General features: G+C 38.0%; 3 protein-coding genes across 3 annotated transcripts; all 3 read left to right on the plus strand.

Moving 5' to 3' along the window:
- Window positions 1-1,657: 1,657 nt before the first annotated feature.
- LOC119084450 (sodium channel protein Nach) lies at window positions 1,658-16,631 on the plus strand. Its single transcript, XM_037194431.1, has 7 exons — window positions 1,658-1,780; window positions 1,848-2,051; window positions 2,191-2,365; window positions 14,352-14,943; window positions 15,000-15,117; window positions 16,164-16,273; window positions 16,465-16,631. Exons 2-7 carry the CDS (start codon window positions 1,963-1,965, stop codon window positions 16,629-16,631), a joined length of 1,251 nt encoding a protein of 416 aa, XP_037050326.1. The 5' UTR covers window positions 1,658-1,780; window positions 1,848-1,962.
- Window positions 6,067-9,097, plus strand: LOC119084040 (lariat debranching enzyme B-like). The gene is made up of 3 exons (XM_037193874.1): window positions 6,067-6,376; window positions 6,466-7,188; window positions 8,818-9,097. The coding sequence occupies exons 1-3, from the start codon at window positions 6,180-6,182 to the stop codon at window positions 9,083-9,085; spliced, it is 1,188 nt and encodes a 395-aa protein (XP_037049769.1). The 5' UTR covers window positions 6,067-6,179; the 3' UTR covers window positions 9,086-9,097.
- Window positions 16,632-18,631: 2,000 nt separating the features above from the next.
- Window positions 18,632-21,897, plus strand: LOC119084049 (eukaryotic translation initiation factor 4H). Its single transcript, XM_037193885.1, has 5 exons — window positions 18,632-18,935; window positions 19,176-19,469; window positions 19,750-19,955; window positions 20,399-20,602; window positions 21,662-21,897. Exons 1-5 carry the CDS (start codon window positions 18,913-18,915, stop codon window positions 21,802-21,804), a joined length of 870 nt encoding a protein of 289 aa, XP_037049780.1. The 5' UTR covers window positions 18,632-18,912; the 3' UTR covers window positions 21,805-21,897.
- Window positions 21,898-22,500: the final 603 nt, after the last annotated feature.

The following is a 22,500-nucleotide window of genomic DNA, read 5'->3' on the forward strand; positions in this document are numbered from 1 at the left end:
TCTGTAAGAAAAGTCCATGTTTTCAGTTTTCGATCACCTCCACCAGCTACACAAGCTTCGAAGAATTTTTTTGAAATTAGTATTAGGTTCTAGGGACCAATACCAAGCTAGGCACATATAAAAAAGTCCAATGGAAAATGCGTCCGATTTCAAGATTCTGTTTTTCAAAAGAATCCCTCCGACGATTACTGAGAACATAGCCAGCTCTTCCCAACGTCGTCTTCACACAGTAAATGTTAATAACAGGTTTTGCATCAACCACGACAGAGTAAAGTTAACCAGGCAGGAGCGCTGATTTCAGTAGAGACCTGAATAATCTAGTAGCTCTATATTTTTTGCGAACAAAATTTTTCAATTTATGTCAGTGTTCATTTGAGTTCATTTTCATATGGTGTATGTATTAGGTCCCTTATTTGACGTTTAGAAAATTAACCACTCCTGCCTGGTTTATTTTACTCTGCCGTGCATCAACTGATGAAAATTATAAGGTTTAAAGTTTGTCTCAATTTCATGGTTTATTTGACGCGTGATTGTTTTCTGCATGCCTAAGTTTTAAGTTGATCTTTTAAACGGGAAAAAACTTACTGACCCATGCAAAAGTTGACCATTATATAGCAATAAACCCCGTGCGAATGGATTACATTTGGACCATTTTCACTTCATTTTTGTCATTTTCATCACTAAGTGAATATCAACTTTCACATGGGGAAAGTAGTAAGCCAAAAAACAAATTTGGGATACTCTTACTCACAAACTCACTAAGTTTTTGAGCAGCTTGCTTCAGCAACTGTTATTCGACAAGTGTGGAGTTTGTATACCCAAACCGAGGGCGAGAAAAGACAGTAGTTACCGAAGCTTCATGTAATGAATTACTTTCGCAGCATCCAACCCCACTATTGATGCGTGAATATATTTTTCTTTTCAAATACCAAAAAAGGTCGCCACAGTTGTCACGAGCGAAACCAGCGGTACTACACTTGTTTCAATTAAAGTTACAGGTTCGATAACGTTTCTCTAACGATATGCCGTCTGTGAAAGGGTAATGACGTACTTACAATAATAAGTAACTCCATAACAAGCTGTAATTGAGATCTCACATTGCATAAATATCTAGTCAGATAAAACGTGGAACATTGATAAAGAAAATGTTCCTGGCTATATTACTGCTAGCATAGTCTATTGTTACCAGAAAATAGCGCACATTCACTGTACTTGTAACAACATTTTATTTTGATGGCCGGACAATAACCAAACACAATTAGATCATATTTCGGTCCTAATCGCTTAATTTACTTGACAATTGACCGCAGCAATTAGAAAATATATTTACCATAAAAACCAATGGAGCTGAGCAAAATAAACACGAGAAACTATGTCAGACACTTCTTACAACAAACTGCTGCATAATTATTGTCTACCTGTTTCGAATACTGTCGACTGAATGAAACGGTTATTGTTTTAGATATAATTACACCTCATTTTTAGATATAAATGGTGTACCTTATCGAGAAATGAGTTTATTTCGGTAAAATCAGTGTTTGAGGAGTGAGCAGAAATTTTCAACTTTCGGTGAAACTCTGAATAGGCTTGAAAATATGGAGAAAGGTGCAACATGGACGAACAAGAAAACACCTCACAGGAAGAAATGGATGCCGCGAGACATCAAAAGGGGTTCTCGTTTCTGGACAGCTCTGAAAAGAGTCGCCTGGGAATATGTGGATAATTCTCAGGTGCACGGATTCTTTCATTTGAAAGCAGATGAAAGCACAGGATTGAAAAGGTTTGCCGAAGATGGCAAAAATTATAATTGAATTCCGACGATATTTTTTGAACCTTTCTCGATATAGATTCTTTTGGTCGCTCGTTATAATCCTTTCATTTCTATGTGGTGCGACAATATTGCTTCACTTAGCTACCCATTTTTTCTTAGCACCGTTCGAAAGGACGCGAGACCGTCCTGAAATGCTGATGAGGATACCATTTCCCAGCATTTCGATTTGTCATTCTCAAACCGTCATCGATTACCAATCTCGTCAGTTCGTCAATAGCATGTAAACTATAAATGGTCGATACGCAACGCTGTAGCCAGGATCCAAATTTAAAGAGAAAAATTAAAAAATAATTAATCCAGGGGCACTGGCTACGGCACTGACGATGTGATGGTTTCGGTTCTGACTATTTGCATTTTAGCAAAATTCCCGATGGTGTCAGCAGAGAAGATATCGTCAAAATGCTTCCAAGTGCATTAGGAGTATTCACCGAAAATCAATGGGGACCAGTCAATACTGAGTACTTGAATACGGTGCATGAGACTCTACTGTTGAACGGATTAAGTATTCTAGACGCTGTGAAAGCGGTTGGAATAGTAAGAAACATTCAGAACAGGTTTGAGAGCAATCGAAAATCAACTTCCGTTGGAACATTTCAAGCCCAATCGTCACGGAGTTTAATTTTTGGTAGCTCCATATGACATTTTTTTAAACTACTCTCACATCTTGCACACAAATTCAAAATTGAAAAAGAAACTGAAGTTTTGCTCTTCCGTAAATAGAATTGTTCGGATTTCATTCAGCGATGTAGTTTCAATAAAAAAGGCTTTCCATGCTTCCAAGACCACCAACATTTTACATTTCGAAAGACAATGACTCATACGGGTATGTGCTGCTCATTCAACTACAATCCGGACAATTCTTCATATCAGCCGTTAAACGTAAACTCGTACGGTATGCGCGGTGGATTATCCATAATTGCAACAAGTTTTCACCATTCCAACAACGGTACATCCGGCTTCCTCTTGTCCGACGGGTACGTTCTCTTGATGCATTCACCCTATGATTTTCCAACGGAAGCCACAAGCATGGCATTGTTAGAAGTCGGTAAAGTTGCTTTAGTTGGCATTTATCCAACGATGTCAGCCGTATCAGCATATGTGATTGCACTTCCGGTAACATCTCGCAGATGTTTGATTGGGTCTGATGTCGGATTGAACATCTACAGACGTGCTGCCTGTGCGACAAAGTGTATGACGCAATTTGTTTACGATAAGTGCGAGTGCCATCCGTATTTTCTTCCGGCTATGGATAATGCTACACATATTCGCGATTGTGTAGTGACGGATGGGGAATGTTTTCAACGGATTTATTGTACGGAAGCGTATCTACTCCTTCGGATAACTCAAATGTCATTCTAGATTCTTTGTCGTTTTTTTTAGATGACATGAAGAAAATACGTTGTAATGCATGTATGCCAGCCTGTGAGGATATCTTATACAGAATGAGTATTGAAAAGGCTGCGTACAATTTTGAGAAGGTCACAGTCAACCCAATTTAGTAAGTGCTATATCACGACAGAGTAAAATAAACCAGGCAGGAGCGGTTCATTTTCGAAACGTCAAATAAGGGACCTAATACACTGGATGAAAATGAACTCAAATGAACACTGACATAAATTGAATAATTTGGTTCGCAAAAAATATAAGGCTACTAGATTATTCAGGTCCCTAGTCAAATCAGCGCTCCTGCCTGGTTAACTTTACTTACTCTGTCGTGGCTATATCAAATGATTCGTAGGCTTAGTACGCCTGGCGTACATACCACACCATATTTAAGTTTCCTATGCCGATAGGGATTTAAAACAAAACCACGGCAGAGTAAAAGTAAACCTGGCAGGAGCGGCAGGAGCGGTTCATTATTGAAACGTCAAATGAGGGACCTAATACACTGTATGAAAATGAACTCAAATGAACACTGACATAAGTTGAAAAATTTAATTCGCGAAAAACATAGGGCTACTAGATTATTCAGGTCCCTAGTCAAACAAGCGCTCCTGCCTGGGTTACTTTTACTCTGCCGTGACAAAACATATTTTAATATTTTTAGCACTGCAACAAATTGGTCGAGAAATGAATTTACCATTCACATTTACTTTGCGAGATCAACGGTCCCAGTTTACCGAACATTTGTGATCATATCCTTTACAGAATTGCTTGGTGAGTTTTTGTGAAAAATAAAATCAACAAAAATTAATTTTCTAGCAACACCCTCAGCATAATGTCATTGATCTGACACGTAGCTATGCCTGAACTGGTATTTGCATTTTACAAGTAAAGTTTCCATTCCACTCAACAAAAAGTACTCCGTGAGAGAGCAAACTGTCAAATAAACAAAGAAAAAATTGAAAAAATTCAATTTTGTCTCTCACACTGAGTACTTTTTTGGTAAGAGGAAACTAAGCATAAAATTAGAAATCAGTCAGCAGAGTATGCTTCTACAAGCAAAGGAATAAGGTGATATTTTGACAGCGTCAAAATGAAGTTTTTTTGCTAGATATGGTATTGGTTTGGCCCATAGAGACAATTTTGAATAAATCTAAAAAATCTGACATCAGCGAAACTTGACGTCACTTTGTATGGAGCACTGTCAAGTTTCAGTACTCTATTTAGAGTACCACTTTTGCTTGAAGTGCGTTGCGTCGCAGCAAAACTACATCTTACCATATTTTAAATTCTTTTATTGTTTCAATGTCGTAGGGAGACCTCTAGATTGCGTCTGTAGATTTTTTACTCGCCCCAGAATACTTGCCCGCGCAAGCTTATATTCGACTAAAGAAAATTTCCTCATGGGATACTGCACCAGCGTTCCTCCTTGACTAAGAAAAAGTGGAAAACTGCTGATGTAATCCAGTGAACCAGCTGAAAATCAGCTGAAGCAAATTTTGGCTGCCATTTGATTGCCCTTTCCTGTACGAGCAAATGGATCACAAAAGAGGTCATTAAAACGTTCCGTTAAGAGACTCTGTTTAGACATTTTGACACTATACGCTGTTTTCGTTATTCTTCGGCGTTTTCGTAATGAAAGGGTCGTGTTTGAAAATCTACCTCTGTCGAAATAGCACAGCTCTGCTACTAGCATGAACATAAGAAATGCAATCAAAATAGGCCTTGCATTTTCTCGTACAGATAGGAGTCATGATTTCTCGGTGGGAATAAGAACATACAATACATGCAATCGTACACGCATACATATTTGAAAATTTGGAGGCTTATTGACGTTCCAAAAATGAGTGTTCGTGCTAGAAGCAGTGCTATGACCTTAGCCAAAAACTGTACCTACAGACAAAAACATAAGTCACAAGTATTCTATTTTTTTTTCAGCGAATTTCGGTGGAGTTTTCAACTTAGTATTGGGCATCAGCATACTTTCCATTCTAGAATTGGTTTACTATTTTTGTATCAAGCTGTTCCAGTATATGAGGAGGTCAGATCAAATCATTCCGGTGATTATAACTAATCGGCCGGCAAACAATATGATAACAACATGGCCGAGGTTAAAATAAAAAGGCATTACTGTTGGAGATGATATCCTGGACGATGATTTTTGTATTTTCGTAACTCTAAATAATCGTGCTTGACAGTTTTTAAAATCACATAATAACTGTCAAATTAAGAATTCTTTTAGTTACGAACGCTACAAGAATCTACGCCAGGGCCTATTTTAGGGAATTTAATTTCCAAAAATTTCCAAAGTTTCCAAAGTTTCACAAAAATTCTTAAAATTTATAAATTTTGTTTTCTGTTAGATCTCATTCCAAAGTAATCAGTTAAGCTCAAAGACATGAAAAACAACTAAAAGGGCAGTAAAACAACATTTACGATGCAATCTGTTGTGTTTTCAGATAAAATGACGAAAAGTGATGGAAAAATTTTAGAATTTTTGGAAATTTAGTTTCCTTAAAATAGGCCCTGATCTATGCCCAGTGTTAGCGTTAATATTCGTCAACAGACATTTTGTTTTCTAAAATTTTATAAATTTTTGATGTTATTCATTCTGAATAAAAACATCAGAGACAGCGGTGCTTCTAGCATGAACACTGTGTTTCTTTTGTACAGATAGATGACTGGTTTTCGTTGTATGAATTTAGAAAAAAAAAAAATACAAACAGTCCTAAGCGCGGTGTAGCTCTTATAACTAAAGCCTTCAAATTTGACACTTGTCATGTGTCTAGTGTTCATGCTAGAAGCAGTGCTGTGGCAGAAGAGATTTTGACGTAAATGGCTTTTAAATCAAGAGGCTTCCTCTCAATTAAAATGGCGAATAAATAAGAGGTCACAAATATTGACATTTGGACCTGAGTGAAAATATTTCGACTTTGATCAAAAGAGTGAAAGTTTGAAGAAAATTATGCACGTCGCAGTGGTGGGCTGTGCTCATGGAGAGCTTGAAACAATTTACGAAACGCTTGCGTTGATTGAAGAACAGGAGAACGTAAAAGCCGATTTGCTACTATGTTGTGGCGATTTTCAGGCAACACGAAATTTGGATGATCTGAAATGTACGGCACAACCAGAAAGACATCGTCAGATTGGCTCGTTTTATAAGTGAGTCTTTGATACTAATTTGGTTTTGACAACAAATCTTAGCCAAGCGACAGCCAATAAGTCTATTCAAATGTTTTTGTCGTCAAAAGGTACTACAGTGGAGAAAAGGAAGCGCCAGTTCTGACAATTTTCATTGGAGGTAATCATGAAGCATCGAATTTTCTTCAAGAACTTCCATTTGGCGGCTGGGTGGCTCCAAAGATATATTATTTGGGCTATGCTGGTGTCGTGACATACAAAGGAATTCGTATTGGTGGCGTATCTGGCATCTTCAAAGAAAACGACTACTTCAGAGGCCACTTCGAGTCTTCGCCATACAATCCCAGCACTCTTAGGTCTGTCTATCACTATCGACAACAAGACTTATTTCGTCTACATCAATTGGGTAAACAAGTCGACATTATTATGTCTCATGACTGGCCAACTGAGGTCTATTACTTTGGTAATACGGCAGAATTGATTGAAACAAAGCCACACTTCGACCATCAAATCCGTGACAATGTTCTCGGTAGTCCACCGTTGCACGAATTGATGAAGAAAGTGAAACCAAAATATTGGTTTTCCGCACATTTGCACTGTAAGTTTGCAGCAATCATACCGCATGATGATGAGGACAGAAGTGAAACAAAATTTCTCGGCCTAGACAAATGCTTGCCAGGTCGACCATTTTTACAAATACTCGACATTGAAGTGGGTGACTGCTCCGACAATTGCACTGAATTGCAGTATGATTTGGAATGGCTAACCATTGTGTATTCGACGAAGCATTTAATGACAGTGGAGAAGGCTGCCGCGCGTATGCCTAAAGTAGGTGATCCGAACAGGGCCGGATTAGCATTTACAGCGCCCTGGGCAACGAGCCTTGCAGCGCCGCATGAAAAATTTATTAAAGAAATTGTTTCCTACATTGTCAACCAAATCAAATAAAATGTTTTCAACATTTCCTCAAGAATATTATTTTCTAAGTAATGTGTAGTTAGAAACGGCGAGCGAGGCGAGGTGGCAAGCTTATGATAACATATAACCATATATGAATGAGAGATATATGATGACCAGAGTTTTCGTGATTAATTCGCAAAACTTTCCCACAAACAAAAATCAAGTAAAGTTATAAAAAGGTTTCGCTCGTATTTTTCGGGATTTTAAGTTTGAAGTTTGTAGAATGAATCCGAAACAATTTTTTCTTGAAATTCTTCTTGAAGAACAAATCAAATCAAACAAATTTATTTAGCAAGTAGCTGTTTTCAAATACAAAGCTCCAATACAATTCAAATTTACATCACAATTCTATAGTTTCATTCAGGTGTTCTTTCAATTTACACTCGAATGTCCTCTCATTATTCTCACTTTTCACTTCCCTTGGAAGATCGTTAGAACATGAACGCGTTGTGAGGAAAAACCAAGAAAAAAACATGAATTTTTGACACAATATTTGTGATACTGTTACAGTTTCATTATATTGCGAGATTTACTCTACTTGGTAAGGCAACGCACTGCTCCTAGCATGAACACTACTTTGACAAACGTCGAATTTGGAGGCTTTTGTGATGAGAGCTACCGCTTAAGATTGATTGTATTGTGTGTTTGAACTCACACAACTAAAACAAGTCACCTATCTTCACGAAAGAAACGCAGTGCCTACTGTGACTTCATCAGCCTCCAAATATTTCTTATGTTCATGCTAGGAGCAGTGCGTTGGGTAAGGTCATGATTCGGAAAAAACGACTTGCGTTGAAGCAATTTCAAGGATCTAGGACTCGGATCCCAAAAGTATTGAAGTTTAGGGCACTCTAGAATGATCCTTTGTCTTCACTCTGAAAGTGGTAGATCTTGAAATTTAGGTTAAAAAAAATCGCGAATATATGCCATGAACAATTTTCAATGGGCGGAAACGGATTTGTTCTGCAGCTTTTCCAGCTGCTTTATTTGTTCCAAACTCCCGTTGTCCGGCGATCATGAGCAGGTTTCAGCTCATGAGGAATTTACAAAATTTTCGAAAATTCCTAATGAGCTAAAAGCTTTCCATCATCCGACTATCACCGGCGGCTGACGAAAATGAAGCAATGGAATGGTTATTGAAAATTATTTATAGTGTCTTCAGCCAGAAGCCTCAAAGTTTAACTTTTCTAAAGCAGGACCATCATAAAAACGCTTTAAATAACCAAATACGAACAGCCTTGGGTTAGTCGATGTGCGTGTATTATTCAAAAATATCAAGTTAGATGTATATATGCATTTCTTGTAGCTCACATTTACCCCAAGAATGTAATGTACAGACGCAAGCGAAGCGAGCGCGAATTTTTTTTAATCGACGTTGATTTGTGCATGACTTATGTTGAACGTGAAATGATTACATTGTCGAGAAAATTTAATTTCTAAGCGCCCCTATTTTCCCAGCGCCCTGGGCCGGGCCCACTTTGCCCATGGGTTAATCCGGCTCTGGATCCGAACAGTCAATGGGATTTTCAACCGACGTACGAGGCGATGGAATCGGTTCGCCAGAAATTTGGTGATAATCTGCAAATACCGAAAACATTTGAAAAGACCGCAGCTCCGTACGATCCACTGAATCGTTATGCAATTCTGAGACGAACACAAAGTGTTCAGTTTCGTAATCGACAAACAACTGACTTGTGCAATGTTTTGGAAATTGATGATCCACTGGATTTAATTGCTATGAGTCATGTGGTTGCTTCGGAGAAAATTTGAATTTCCGTTTTGAACTTAATCGACGATTTTTTTCTGAATAAAGATTTGATCCGGTTTTGAGATTGGAAATATTCCACCGATTCAAAGTTTTATTGCACCGAACTTGTGATCCTTCGAATGTTTCATTCGAACTCCGAAATGTGCCACAACATTGAACGACTGAGGAATCATCCATTTATGGTCAATCTACATTTTATAAATTCCAAGCTTAAATAGCAGATTACGCCCTTGTTTTGAACTTTTTATTTTGCCAAGGTTACACTTGGCAGCTCGAGCCGAAGGCGATGGATGTAACCGTTTAAGGTAAACAGAAAGTTGCGAACAATTGCGTAAGTTATTAGTCCCCCAGGAAATGAGTTTTAACGCTCATGTCAATGAAGTAATAATTTCCCGTGGGGGGACAGTAAGTAAAGCTTATTGCTGTCCTGCCGTGTTAAGCCAAAACACCGTATCACATGGTCTGTGTGCTTTAGAGAGCTCTTGAAAGCTATGAGCCTCTTTTGGTTACATCGGAAGAGTGGAAATCAAAGGCTCATAAATACAAAGAAAGCTTAAAGCTCACGAAAATTCTTTAAAAGCAAAGACAATATAATGCGATACGATGTTTTGGTATAACACTGTTGCGGTTGCGTCCGTCTTCTCAGTGTAATTAAAATTATTGGTAACAATAAGATTGATTGTTAACCTAACCGAAAATGATAGAATGAAGCTGTGACATGAAATTTGAATTTGAAAGTATGTTCGATAAAAGGAAAAGCTCAGATTTAGGTGCCTCTATACCTATCGTTTACCAATCACAGTAAATAGTACCGTAATAAATCGATAAAGTTTTTCATGAGTTAAAGATCAGAAATTGTCGTTATTGTGAGTGTCTGATTAATAACTTACCCTCATTACTGTCGAGTCTGGTCGTATTGATCGTGGATTCATTACTTTCAAACATATGTGACTGCTACCATAAAAAACCAACGATATCCAGTAAAACCTTGAAATTAATTTAGCTTTAAGCTTCCGGTAATGACTTCTCTACACGGTGATACGAACCGGTCATTTTTTTTAACTACTCAATCATTTTTTCACAGTTTCACCAACAAATATACATTATTTGATAAAGCTGTGTTGAGCATAAGAAGTACCTACTCAATGGTATGATGGACGAAATCAGAGAAGCATTTCCTGCCAACAAAAAAAAGGGTATTACCCTTAATCAAATTGAATCCACTTGGTGATCTCAGCAGAGCACAGCACAGAGTGGTATCACATTGTGTCATCCTCAAACTGTAGTTATAAGGCGAAGCGGTTCGTGGAGAAACTGTAAGTGAAATTTTGTTATAGTTAGTTATATCGCTACAAAATTACTGGACATGCAATATGAATCAAACTCAACCCGAATTTTCTAACTTAATCTTTAACTTAACTTAACTTAGGAGGGGCTTGCCCTATCCAACGCACTTTCTAGCAACCACAAAATTGGCGTTTGCAAAATCAGAAATTAGAAAATTTGACAGTGTAACTTTTCACATTTCTATACATATGACGAAATGTAGTATGATATGAGAGACGCCTGGGTCTTGCGTTGGGAGTCCTTTCGAAGTGATTGACTATGACTACGGTTCTTTTCGAAGTGATTGAACCTTTCCCAAAAAAATGTTAAAGAAAATTCTCGTTTTACAAATTTTGCAACTACTTCAGGTGGGTGATCCAGAGATTGTATTCAAAGGGTATATTTTACAGATTTGAGGGTGAGGCAAAAGAGAAGAGATTGGACGGTTCATGTAGCTAATTTGTGGAGAGTTAGAGTACTTTATGGGAAAGTAAATTAATTATTTTCGGTTATGAAACCAGTTATAACTGGCTCACCTGCATGAGAACGTTGTTTGTTGTTTAGTGTATACCTTGTCTAGATGTTCAGAAATTCACAAAAATTTGAAATGAACAATGGACAATTTCAGTCGCGTTTCTGATGAATACAACAAATCAGACCTCTTGGCAATGCTGCCAACTGCTATAGCCGTATTCACGGATAATCAATGGGGCCAAGTGGACACCAACCAGCAGGGCCTATTTTTGAGAAATATATTTCTAGGCCCTGCCTAGAATAGAAGTTGAAATGTTTAGGTGTACATATTTCATCATAGACGCATCCAAAATTCATAAGACGTTATTTGGCCCAAAAGCACATTAAATTACCTTTCTAATGACACCTCACACGACCCTGTACGTTTTGTGTACCTCGAGAAATGTCAGTAAGAACAGTGTAAGTCTTCGGCACATATTTCAGTGTCGACGAATTTTAAACACAATAAGTCCCTATTCGGCTCAATAGTACGTGTGATTGCCTTTCTAATGACACCCCACACCTACAAAAAGGTTTTTGATCATCTTTCACCAGCCACACAAACTTCGAAGAATTTTTTTGAAAGTGGTTTTGGCTTCTAGGGTCGAAAATACCTTTCTAGGCACATATAAAAAGTCCATTGGAAAATGCGTTCGATTTCGGTAGGCTGTTTTTCAAAAGAATCCCTCTGTTCATTTGAGTTCATTTTCATACAGTGTATTAGGTCCCTTATTTGACGTTTCGAAAATGTACCGCTACTGCCTGATTTCTCTTGCTCTGCCGTGTACCATTCCCATGTTACATGTCAAATGAAATAGTCTGCTTTTCTTTCTCAACCGCTTCTTCATAGTATAACGTAACATTGATTTCATCGAGCTTTCATTCTAATCACGGCAAAGTAAAATAAACCAGGCAAGAGCGGTTCATTTTTGAAATGTCAAATAAGGGACCTAATACACTGTATGAAAATGAACTCAAATAAACACTGACAAAGATTGAATTAATTTTATTCGTACAATGGGTTTGTTCCAAATAACTTTAAACATGAAATTTGACTGGCGGAACGAACACGATTTCATCCACAGAGCTCGGTTTTCATACAAATATTGATGAGGGTATGTCTCTATGGATGAAATTTGACAGTAATTTGACAATTCGTATGGCCTTGGAACATACTTATATAAGGCTACTAGATAATTCAGGTCAAATCAAGCGCTCCTGCCTGGTTTATTTTACTGTGCCGTGGTTCTAAGTAATCAAGTACCACGTACACGTAACAATTGTGAGACGCTTAAATGACTCTAGTGTGTCGATAAATAAATAATTTTCATCCATAAAAAACCAACAAAATCCAGAAAAATCAAGAAATTAATTAGGAATCGCTACGGAAATGGCTATTTAATTGTTGTAACTTGTAATCGACCATATTTTGTATGCTTTACCCTCACACCATATAATAGATAGACAAATAAATATCAGTTGAACATTTAGTAAAAATCTGCATTGAGCACAAGAGGTACTTGATGGTATTATGAACGAAATCAAAACATCATTTTCTGATACCAAAAAAAGGATATTGCCGGCAATCAAACTGAATCCGCTTGGCAATCTCAATAGAAGGCAGAGGTTTTGGGTGGCTCTGAAAAGTGTATGTCGCAACTATGTGAAAAATACATCGGTTCACGGATTCTTTTACTTGCGAGGAGGAGAAAGTGAAAGATTTAAAAGGTATAGTTTTTCCTCTGACGTAATGTACTAATTAACGTGAGGCGACCGATTAAATGAGTCTACATGCCTATGCACTGTAAAGTGCATTTTCTGACACTGTTTGTGACAGTTGCGGCGTGGGGAAATCTGGCAAGGCTGTATCACGGCAGAGTAAAAGTAACCCAGGCAGTAGCGCTTGTTTGACTAGGGACCTGAATAATCTAGTAGGCCTATGTTTTTCGCGAATTAAATTTTTCAACTTATGTCAGTGTTCATTTGAGTTCATTTTCATACAAAGGATTAGGTCCCTCATTTGACGTTTCCATAATGAACCGCTCCTGCCAGGTTTACTTTTACTCTGCCGTGGCTGTATACTTTGGGGAGGTCACGCAGATCGCCATTTTATTAGATACGCGGGGACACACCTTTTCCATACAAACAAATTCACCAAAATTGAATTTGTATGGCGTGGTGAATTTTTTGTATGAAACGTGGTGTGTAACCCGCGTATCTGCATCTGCGTGACCTCCCCAAAGTATACAGCCTTGGTAATCTGGCACACCATACAAATTGATTGTGTGCCAGATTCACCTCTAGTTGGCGAATCGGGCACAGTCATGACTTTTCGTTACATGTAGTAAAAGGACGCATACTATGCTCGCGTGTGCCAGATTCACCGATGCCCTTAAAAGATGGAAAAGACGTTTGTGAATCTATGCTACTTTGTTTCATAAGCCTTACGTAGGGGATAATGCTCGAGGCAATTAAGGCACACCGGAAGGTGCTAAAGGAGTCGAGGAATGAATTTCTAAAAGTCAAAAGTCAAATTTTTTAATTTTTAGAAATTTATTTGGAGGTATTCCTCGACTCCCTTAGCACTTTCCGGTGTGCCTTAAGAAGCAGAGTTTCTCAAACTGGTTTACTCCCATAACTCCGATTTTTTCGGATAATTTGCTTGCTAGAAGGGGTATTGACTTGCGTTATAGTTACACGCTTTTACATGAGCATTGAGAAGTGCTGTAAAATATTCAATTAGCGAATTAGCTAAAGCGATTTCTATCAACGACCCGCAAAAGTAATAACTCGATCTATTATTCATCTTTCCGTAGAATCTTTTGGACGTTCATCATAGTTGTCTCATTTCTGTTTGGGGCATACATTTTGGCCGAGTTGTTAGCTCAGTTCCTTAGAGTACCGTTTCAGATAACTGTAGGCAGACCTGAGGAATTGATAAGCATACCATATCCTGCTATCACATTGTGTCATCCTCAGAGTGTCGTCAATTATAAGGCGAAACAATTCGTGGAAAAAATGTAAGTGAAATACAGGTTCTAACTGAGAAGTGGCATAGGTTGGTCATTTGAATAAATTGTATCCTTGAATTTAATTTGTTTTTTCCTCAAATATCTGTGGAACACTGCATTTATTGAGATGATTCAAAATTCAAATCGATTTCAAATGAACAACATCCGCAATATTTTCAGTCGAATACCTGATGGATACAACAAAGCCGAAATCGTTAGCATGTTCTCCAGTGCTATAGGAGTGTTCACTGAAAATCAATGGGGACCGGTAGACACCAACTACTTGAGCACGGTAAACGAGATACTACAATTGAATGGATTAAGCGTCCTAGACGCCGCCAATGCGGTAGGAGTAGTAAGGCAAATCCAGATTTAATAAAGCTAAGAAAGTAGTTGAGTTTTCCTTTCCGAAAATTAGAGTTGCTCGGACTTCATACAGCGATGTAGTTTCAATAAGAAACGTTTCCCATGCTTTCAAGACCACCAACATTTCACATTTAGGGAAACAATGAGCTATGCGGGTATGTGCTGCTCATTTAACTACAATCCGGACAATTCTTCATATCAGCCGTTAAACGTGAACTCGTACGGTGTACGCGGTGGATTATCCGTAATTGCGACCAGTAGTCCTCATTCCAATGATGGTACATCTGGACTCCTCTTTTCCGATGGCTTCATTCTGTTTATGCATTCACCTTATGACTTTCCAACCGAAGCTACTAGCATGGCATTGCTAGAAGTCGGAAAAATCACTGCAATTGGCATTTATCCAACGATATCAACCTTGTCAGCCGATGTCAATGCACTTCCGCTAGTATCTCGCAGATGTTTGACTGGAAACGATGTTGGATTAAACTATTACAGTCAAGCTACCTGTAGAACAAAGTGTATGACGCAATTTATTTACGATAAGTGCGAGTGTCATCCGTATTTCGTCCCAGCAACGGATAATTATTCGCGGATACGCGATTGTGCAGTGACGGACGGGGAATGCTTTCAACGGATTTATTGTACGGAAACTTCGCGATCGTAAGATTTCAATTTAAATCTCTTGTCTTTCGCTTAGATGACATGAGGAAGATACGCTGTCGTGAATGTTGGCCTGCATGCGAAGACATTTCATACAAGATGAGCACTGCTACGATTCCGTACAATTTTGCAAATGTTTCAATCAATCCAATTTAGTAAGTAGTCTGTACAATTAATTAATATTACCGAATACAATGTGTCCCGTAGATACATCAAGAGAAAAACGTCTAATCCCTCACTTTCCACCTAAGCTCTGAAAGAACAGGTTAACATACATACGAAGGCAGCTGCCACCCAAATTTGAACAGTTATAGAGGCGACACTTGAAGTTATGGGTGTCATTGCCTTCGTGACCCAAATCGTATGAGAATATCTAAATGCAGAACAAAGGCTTGTCTATTTAGCGATTTATAAGAAAAATGAAATTTTAATGATAATAAACTGATAACACTTTTTCTTATACGGAATCAAAAAGTTATTTACATAAGGGATAAAAATTTGAAAATTATTTTCGTGTGAAATATCCCCTTTATTAGGCATGTTCACTGAAAAATATCATCAATCGATGATAAAATTTCCAAATAATCGATACTATATCAATCGAATGTTTTATCGATAATCGATAAATATCAATAATCAACAAATATCCACTGAAAATCGAATTATCAGTCTATATTTGCCGATTATCAGTCTATATTTGCCGATTATCAGTCGATATTTATCGATTTTCAGTCGATATTTATCGATTATCGATAAAACATTCGATTGATATTGATTTTCTGAAAATATCGATAATCGATTCCAGGGAAATAATCGATATTTTATCAATCGAATGAATTATCGAACATGCCTACCCTTTATGCATTCATAAACTGTGAATGTGAATAATGGAAATACGTGAAAACACACGGAACGTAAGTTTTGGGTGAATTGGAGTGCAACTTCACTCACTGACTCTTTTTTTCGTAATCCGCTCAAGGCTTCGATTACCTTTGTGTGTGTTTAACTCGGAAGTGGCTTAACCTGTTCTTTCAGAACCAAGCTTTCTACATCATTTTATTAGATCCAAGGTGTGGCACCAATGGGGGTGTAAGATTTGTTAGAATTTCTAAGGAATCAAATCAAGGACTTAAAGTGTCAGCAGTCATTTTGCATAGTTTTTCTTTCCATACAAGAGTTTAAAATTGCGTTAATCTTCTAGTGATCAAACCAATCTGTCGAAATCAGAATTCACCGCTCATATTTACTTCGCTGGCTCAAAAGCTGCGGTGAGAAAAACAATAATTTCAGAATCGTTCGTAGAACTGCTTTGTAAGTGTTTTTCAATTTAAAATTTTTATCAGTTTGGGATAGTCTTTTAACAATGGTATCCACGTATTTCGTCCGATTATCGGGTCGTCCCTACATATTTGTTTCAACTTCAATTCAGTGTACTTCAATGCATTGTTAACGACTATCCAGTATACCTAACCTACTGAATCAACTAATCAGGTTTTTTGCAGCCAATTTCGGTGGAGTTTTCAACCTAGTTCTTGGTGTCAGTCTTTTCTCCATTCTCGAGTTATTTTACTACTTTTGCTACAAAATTCCACAACTTATGCAGCGCTACAGCAAAATCAGACCGGTGATTACGACTATTCAAACAAAAAATAAACATTGGAAACAATAGTGAAATGGGGTCGACTGACGACCTGCAGGTCAGAATTATTAGAATTAAAATGTGTTACGTTTTCCGTGAGTTTACCGTTACTTTACAACACAAATAAAAAAGTGAATGCTTGAAAAATGGAAATTGAACTCCTTTCTTCTGTAAAAAGTTAATATTCCTGCCTTGTCCTTTTGAGTGAATCTGTTGGAGCAGTAAAGGGTTAGTCTCTGAGGAGAAAATTCTCCCAACTAAAATCTAAATAGCCTCAGAACAAACCACACAAAAAATCTACTGATAATCGCGGCAGAGTTAATTTGGACGATTTCTGTCAAGTGGTTGCGGATGGTTTCAAGGCTGTATACTTTGGCGAGGTCACGCAGATACAGATCCGCGGGTTACACACCACAGTTAAAAATGGCCGATTTCATACAAAAATTCACCTACTCTGATGATTCTCGTCGTCTTGATGATGTGGTGAATTTTCTTACACGTAAAATCATCAGAAGTGGTGTGTTCCCGCGTATCTAATAAAATGCAAGGTTGTATGTTGTATACTTTGGGGAGGTCACGCAGATCGTCATTTTATTAGATACAAACAAATTCACCAAAATTGAATTTGTATGGCGTGGTGAATTTTTTGTATGACATGTGGTGTGTAACCCGCGTATCTGCATCTGCGTGACCTCCCCAAAGTATACAGCCTTGATAAAATGGCGGTCTGCGTGACCTCCTCAAAGTATACAGCCTTGGGTGGTTCCGCCTTCGTCCCAAGCAGCCAAAACCACTTATACAAAAATTCGCGGCAGTTTGATGGCTTGGGGGTTGTGATCAAAAACCGAAAACATGCACTTTCGTCAAAGACATTTCCATGGTAGATATATGGGCGTTGGAAATTTCTCCACATACATGAAACGAACAAGGTCGTGCAGGATGTCATTAGAAAGGTAATGTCATGTATCGGAACAAATGGCGTCTTGTTAATTATATGAGCTGCTCCAAAAATTAGGAAAAATTCCACTATTTCGGTCAACTTTTAGCGGTAATGTCATTGAGGAACCTGAAACACTGAAACCAGCTTCGATCAGGGAAAACAGTTTTTTGATGTTTTTGTCAAGGTTCTGAAAGAACCTTGGTTTTTGTTGCGTTTCGGATGCTCACATCTCAGTGTAGAATACATTTTGTCAACATTCTGTGAACATTCTGTTGTCTGTGAATGACATTTGACATTTCGATGTTACATTTAAAACTCAAGGCTGTATACACTGTATACTAGAATATTATGATCAGAGCGAGAAAACCGAAGACTAGTTAATTATGACTTGCCTTGGGGTACTTGTCAAAATATTTCTTTCTCTCTCATCAAAATAGTCTCTTGGGACAAATCAAGGCTCTGAAAGAACAGGTTAAGACAAGTCTGAGTTGATCACGAAGGCGGTGACACACAAATTGCGTCAACGGCTGCAAAGTTTGTATGAAAAATGCAACTTAACAAAAACAAAATTCTGAATTTTCCAAAAACATATTTTCTTCAAGTTGATTTCTTACACTATCTGTAGTGAGTGCGGCAAATGACTATTTCGGTTTTTGATCACCTCTAACTAGTCACACAAAAGTGTCGAGATTTTTTTTAAGTGGTTTCCAGGATCGAATACCTTTCTAGGCACATATAAGAAAGTCCACTGGAAAATGTGTCAGATTTCACTGTTATCACTGGTATCAACAATACCGAAAAATTTAAAGTATCAAGGTTCTGAAAAAACAGGTTAAGACACTTACGAAGGCACAATATGTAATGAAACCTGTCTAAATTGTCAAAATTTGTGTTTCACCGCCTTCGTGATCAACTCAGAAGTGTCTTAACCTGTTCTTTCAGAACCTTGCAAAGTATTGACGTGTATCAATGCGGCAGTAGTGCCACTTCTCAAAATTTCGCTCCAATTTTCAAAATTTTGACAGAGAGCCGATAGTAATAATTCCCTGCCGACAGCTCACCAGATATGCATTTCGAAAATGGCGTTTCGATAATGTTGACAGAAGGGACCCGAGAGTTCCGACAGTGTGTCAGGTTTTTCTGAAATTCAGTCAAAAAAAGTAGAAATTCGCAATATTTCCACAACAATTCGCGTAAAAAACTATTCGGAACGTTTAAGCGATCGCATATCATTCAAGTGTTTTTGAAGTTCGGCTGCCAGAATCGAATTCAAGAAGAATTTAATTGTTTTACAAAAAAAAAAATTTGTGTACACCGAAGAAGAATACACGCGTATTTTTATCGACATCGACGCTTTAGTCGCATTAAAAAATGGCTGGTCGATTTGATCAAGGGTAAACTGAAATTTAAACTCAAATTTTGCGATTGCATTGAACTTCTGAATGAAATGATAATTTTCGTCAGTGAAAATTATCGAAACGCATTATTGAAATCGTTCGGTAACCACTTAAAATCTGTCAGACGGCCCAGAAAAGTAGTGTCAATGCTATCAACATTTTTGCTATATTTACGTTCGAAACGAAATTGCCAAATGAAACAATTAATCGGAACAAAATTCTCTGCCTCATTCACAGTCAACGACAACAAAAACCTCCACCAACCGAGCCACCATATCTGGCGTTTGTTGGTAATTTGCCGCAAGGACTTGTGCAGGGCGATGTCATGAAAATATTCGAAAAAAGCAATGTGTGCGTACGGAATGTACGTTTGGTCAAAGATAAGGAAACCGATCAGTTCAAGGGATACTGTTACGTCGAATTTGACACTCAACAGGATTTGACGGATGTATTGAAATTGGATGGACGTATTCAGCTCGAGGAATCGCTTGCCCCTCTTCGCATTGATGTGGCCGAGCAGAGGAAAGATCGGTGAGTGGTTTGAATTTAAAAAGAAAAATTAAAATTCCGACGATCCATGAGGTGTTTACGATGATAATTGTCTCCGTCCCGTCACTATTCGGGAACCAGTTTTCTCACGTGTCACGTTCCGACGCTATTTTTTTGCCCGACAATATCCAGCAGTCACATAGTTCACACTGTTCAATGCTTGCCTATTGACGGCGATAAACATCAAATCGTTACACACGCCTGGCGCATCCAACCTTCAGTCCCTATTAATATGATCTAAAATTTCTTTACGAATTCGCAGAGGTGGCTTTAACAAACGAGGCGGAACCAATCAAAATCGTGGACAAGGTGGAAACGGTGGTTTTACTAGAAGACAACCAGGATCTGATTACAATAATCAGTATCCTCCACAACAACAGCAACAGCAAGGACGAGGAGAATACAGAGATGATAATAGGAATCGTGGTGGTAATGGCGGTGGCGGTGGTGGCGGCAGCTACAATGGTGGTGAGTTATGCACATTTTTGATAGATCTTCCGACGATTGACCAAGTAACGTTACGCCCGCTTGATGCGTTTCTCGAAGTCTGGATAACGGATTTTGAAAGGAATGATGAGGGGCGAGTAGGACAGCACAGCGTGTGCGAAAAACCCTAATTCGTTACGTACATCGAACAATTTGGCAATTAGGAATTCGTGCAAAAATCAATGCACCTGTGTTCGGTAGCAACGTGCGAAAGTTTGGCCAAAGGAAAAATGCTTCGCTTGTTATAGAAAACGAGTTATACAAACGCTACAAGCGATTGAAATTCTAACTTTCGGACGATGCTACCTTCACTACTGCTGCCTCTAAACTCGAAAGAATTTTTCGTCAAAGACTAACGACAATTACCATTTTGTTGTATGCTTTGTCAACTCTGTTCATAAATCCGATCCCATCTTTGTTTTCAGACCGTAACAATCGAGGACGGTACGGTAATAATTTCAACGATGAAGGACGAAGAGGAGGTCATTATAATGATCGTGGAAATCGGGAAGGAAGCTACGGTGGTCAGAGTCGAGAAGGTGGTGGTGGTTACTACAATCGATCGAGGGATGGTCCGCGGGATGGACCACCAAGAAATAGTGAAAGGCCGGCTGCTGCTAGCACTATAAGTAAGTGGCGCATTGTAAATGCATCTATTGATAAATTGTCCATGAACCGTCACAAATTAGTGATCGAACGACTATAGGTGATTTGAAGTGCCGATAATATTTGGCGACGCTTAACGTGTTCCCTTTTGTCAATACGTACTTCAAAATAAATTTTGATTCAAATATGACAACAGGTCAACTCAAACCATCATTCGATGCAAAATCTTTGAGTATTTTGTAGCAGAGTGCCCTACAGTTGCTGCACAAACCATCGGTGAATACACATACGTCCACGTGAAAAGGTGATACAGTAGTGGTACAGTAAACGTCAGTTAAAGTTAGCCATGAATTTGCTTCAGCTGTTTTCAGCTCATCCACTTATACAAACAAGTTCCTACGTCGTTATATGGTCTTACCACTATAACTAATTCTCTCGTATAAATACGTCAAGGGCTTCTGTTTGTTCATGTCTTCATTTCACTTGCGTCGCCTGTTTGTGGACAAAAATTGGTTGTCGCGCAGTAGTAGTGCAATGGATGGTACTACCCTCACCATCCTGACATTTTTTTCGTTTAAATAATTCTAAGGGACTCTTTTGAAAAAACTTGAAAGTGCAAGTTTTCGGTTTTTGATGACCTCTCACCAGCCACACAAGTTTCGAAGAATTTTTATGAAAGTGGTTTTAGCTTATAGGGTCGAATACCTTTCTAGGCACATATAAAGAAGTCCACTGGAAAATGCTTCCGATTTCGGTAGGCTGTTTTTCAAAAGAATCCCTCTCTGTGTGTTAATACAATAATTCCATGAAATGACATTTAAGGTTCGGAACAGATCAGTTATCCCTTTTATGAACCTGATATCAGATCTCATCTAATCTGACCTGAATCCTATCCGTGATGAAACTTAACTGATTTGATCAGGTTCGATCAGGCCAGGTGAAATCTTCAGTTATTTCGACCCAGGTTTTAGGCACTGTTAAATTGTGGCTGTGGCATAGTTTTCTTTGAAGAGATTGTACTGGTACGCAGACCAAATTGTTTGAATTGTAAAACAAATATTTTTTTTTTCTTTAATTTACAGATGATGAAGACCGGCCCCGTTTGAATTTAAAACCGCGTACTATTGCCGATCCGCTAAATGCTTTAGCTGAGACGAAACAAGCAGCTTCTATATTTGGTGCAGCCAAACCTCGCGAGGAAAAAATCAAGGAAGCTTCAGAATAATTTATTAGAAAACACTAACTGTAGTTCGTCAAACCAACAACAACAACAAAAGGAAAATAATTGAAAACGAAAAAAAAAACACAAAAAACAAAAGATCCCACTGAATCACTTGAATGTGGAACGATTTAGTGAAGATGTTGGGTAAGGAATTTGATTAGTTTTTTTTCTCTTCTATTTTAATTACCATTGATTTTGCTGTTTCATTTTTTTTTTCTAATTTCTCTTCTTCATTTTTCTTGTGGGGGAAAAAACGATTCGATCGATCACGGACTAATTGTCTCGCATCATTGGAATGATACACAGAATGTAAATTCAAAATGGATTCGGTAGATTCAATGAAGATGTTTAGTAAGCCAATCGTGTTTTTCTTTCTCTCCCTTTTTTGGTGAGAATGATGAAGAAGAAAAATCGAAAATTATTTTTACTTCCTTTTGTTTTTAATTAAACTGCAAAATATTTCAGTGTTTTCACGTTTTGCATTATTATCTTTTTTTGTCACTCTGGCAGGCCCAAAATAATTTTAATAATTTTTTTTTTGAATTAAATGATGACCATGTTATTTTGAATGAAAATACAGTCGACCATTTTCGCAATTGAAATGTTTATGATAGTCGGACAAAAATGCATTTTTTCTCTTCTTAAAAGGAAAAGCGAATGTTCACGTTCCTTTATAACATCACTTCGCCGCCACTACTC

The sequence above is a fragment of the Bradysia coprophila genome, unplaced genomic scaffold, assembly GCF_014529535.1.
Source record: "Bradysia coprophila strain Holo2 unplaced genomic scaffold, BU_Bcop_v1 contig_732, whole genome shotgun sequence".
NCBI lineage: Eukaryota > Metazoa > Arthropoda > Insecta > Diptera > Sciaridae > Bradysia > Bradysia coprophila.

Coding starts and splice junctions, on each gene's coding strand:
- LOC119084450 (XM_037194431.1), top strand. CDS start 1,963: ATGCTGATGAGGATACCATTTCCCAGCATTTCGATTTGTCATTCTCAA. Junction 14,944..14,999: donor ATGCTTTCAACGGATTTATT/GTACGGAAACTT, acceptor TCTTTCGCTTAG/ATGACATGAGGAAGATACGC. Junction 16,274..16,464: donor ATCGTTCGTAGAACTGCTTT/GTAAGTGTTTTT, acceptor GGTTTTTTGCAG/CCAATTTCGGTGGAGTTTTC.
- LOC119084040 (XM_037193874.1), top strand. CDS start 6,180: ATGCACGTCGCAGTGGTGGGCTGTGCTCATGGAGAGCTTGAAACAATT. Junction 6,377..6,465: donor CAGATTGGCTCGTTTTATAA/GTGAGTCTTTGA, acceptor TGTCGTCAAAAG/GTACTACAGTGGAGAAAAGG. Junction 7,189..8,817: donor GCGCGTATGCCTAAAGTAGG/TGATCCGAACAG, acceptor TAATCCGGCTCT/GGATCCGAACAGTCAATGGG.
- LOC119084049 (XM_037193885.1), top strand. CDS start 18,913: ATGGCTGGTCGATTTGATCAAGG. Junction 19,956..20,398: donor TGGCGGCAGCTACAATGGTG/GTGAGTTATGCA, acceptor CTTTGTTTTCAG/ACCGTAACAATCGAGGACGG. Junction 20,603..21,661: donor GGCTGCTGCTAGCACTATAA/GTAAGTGGCGCA, acceptor TTTAATTTACAG/ATGATGAAGACCGGCCCCGT.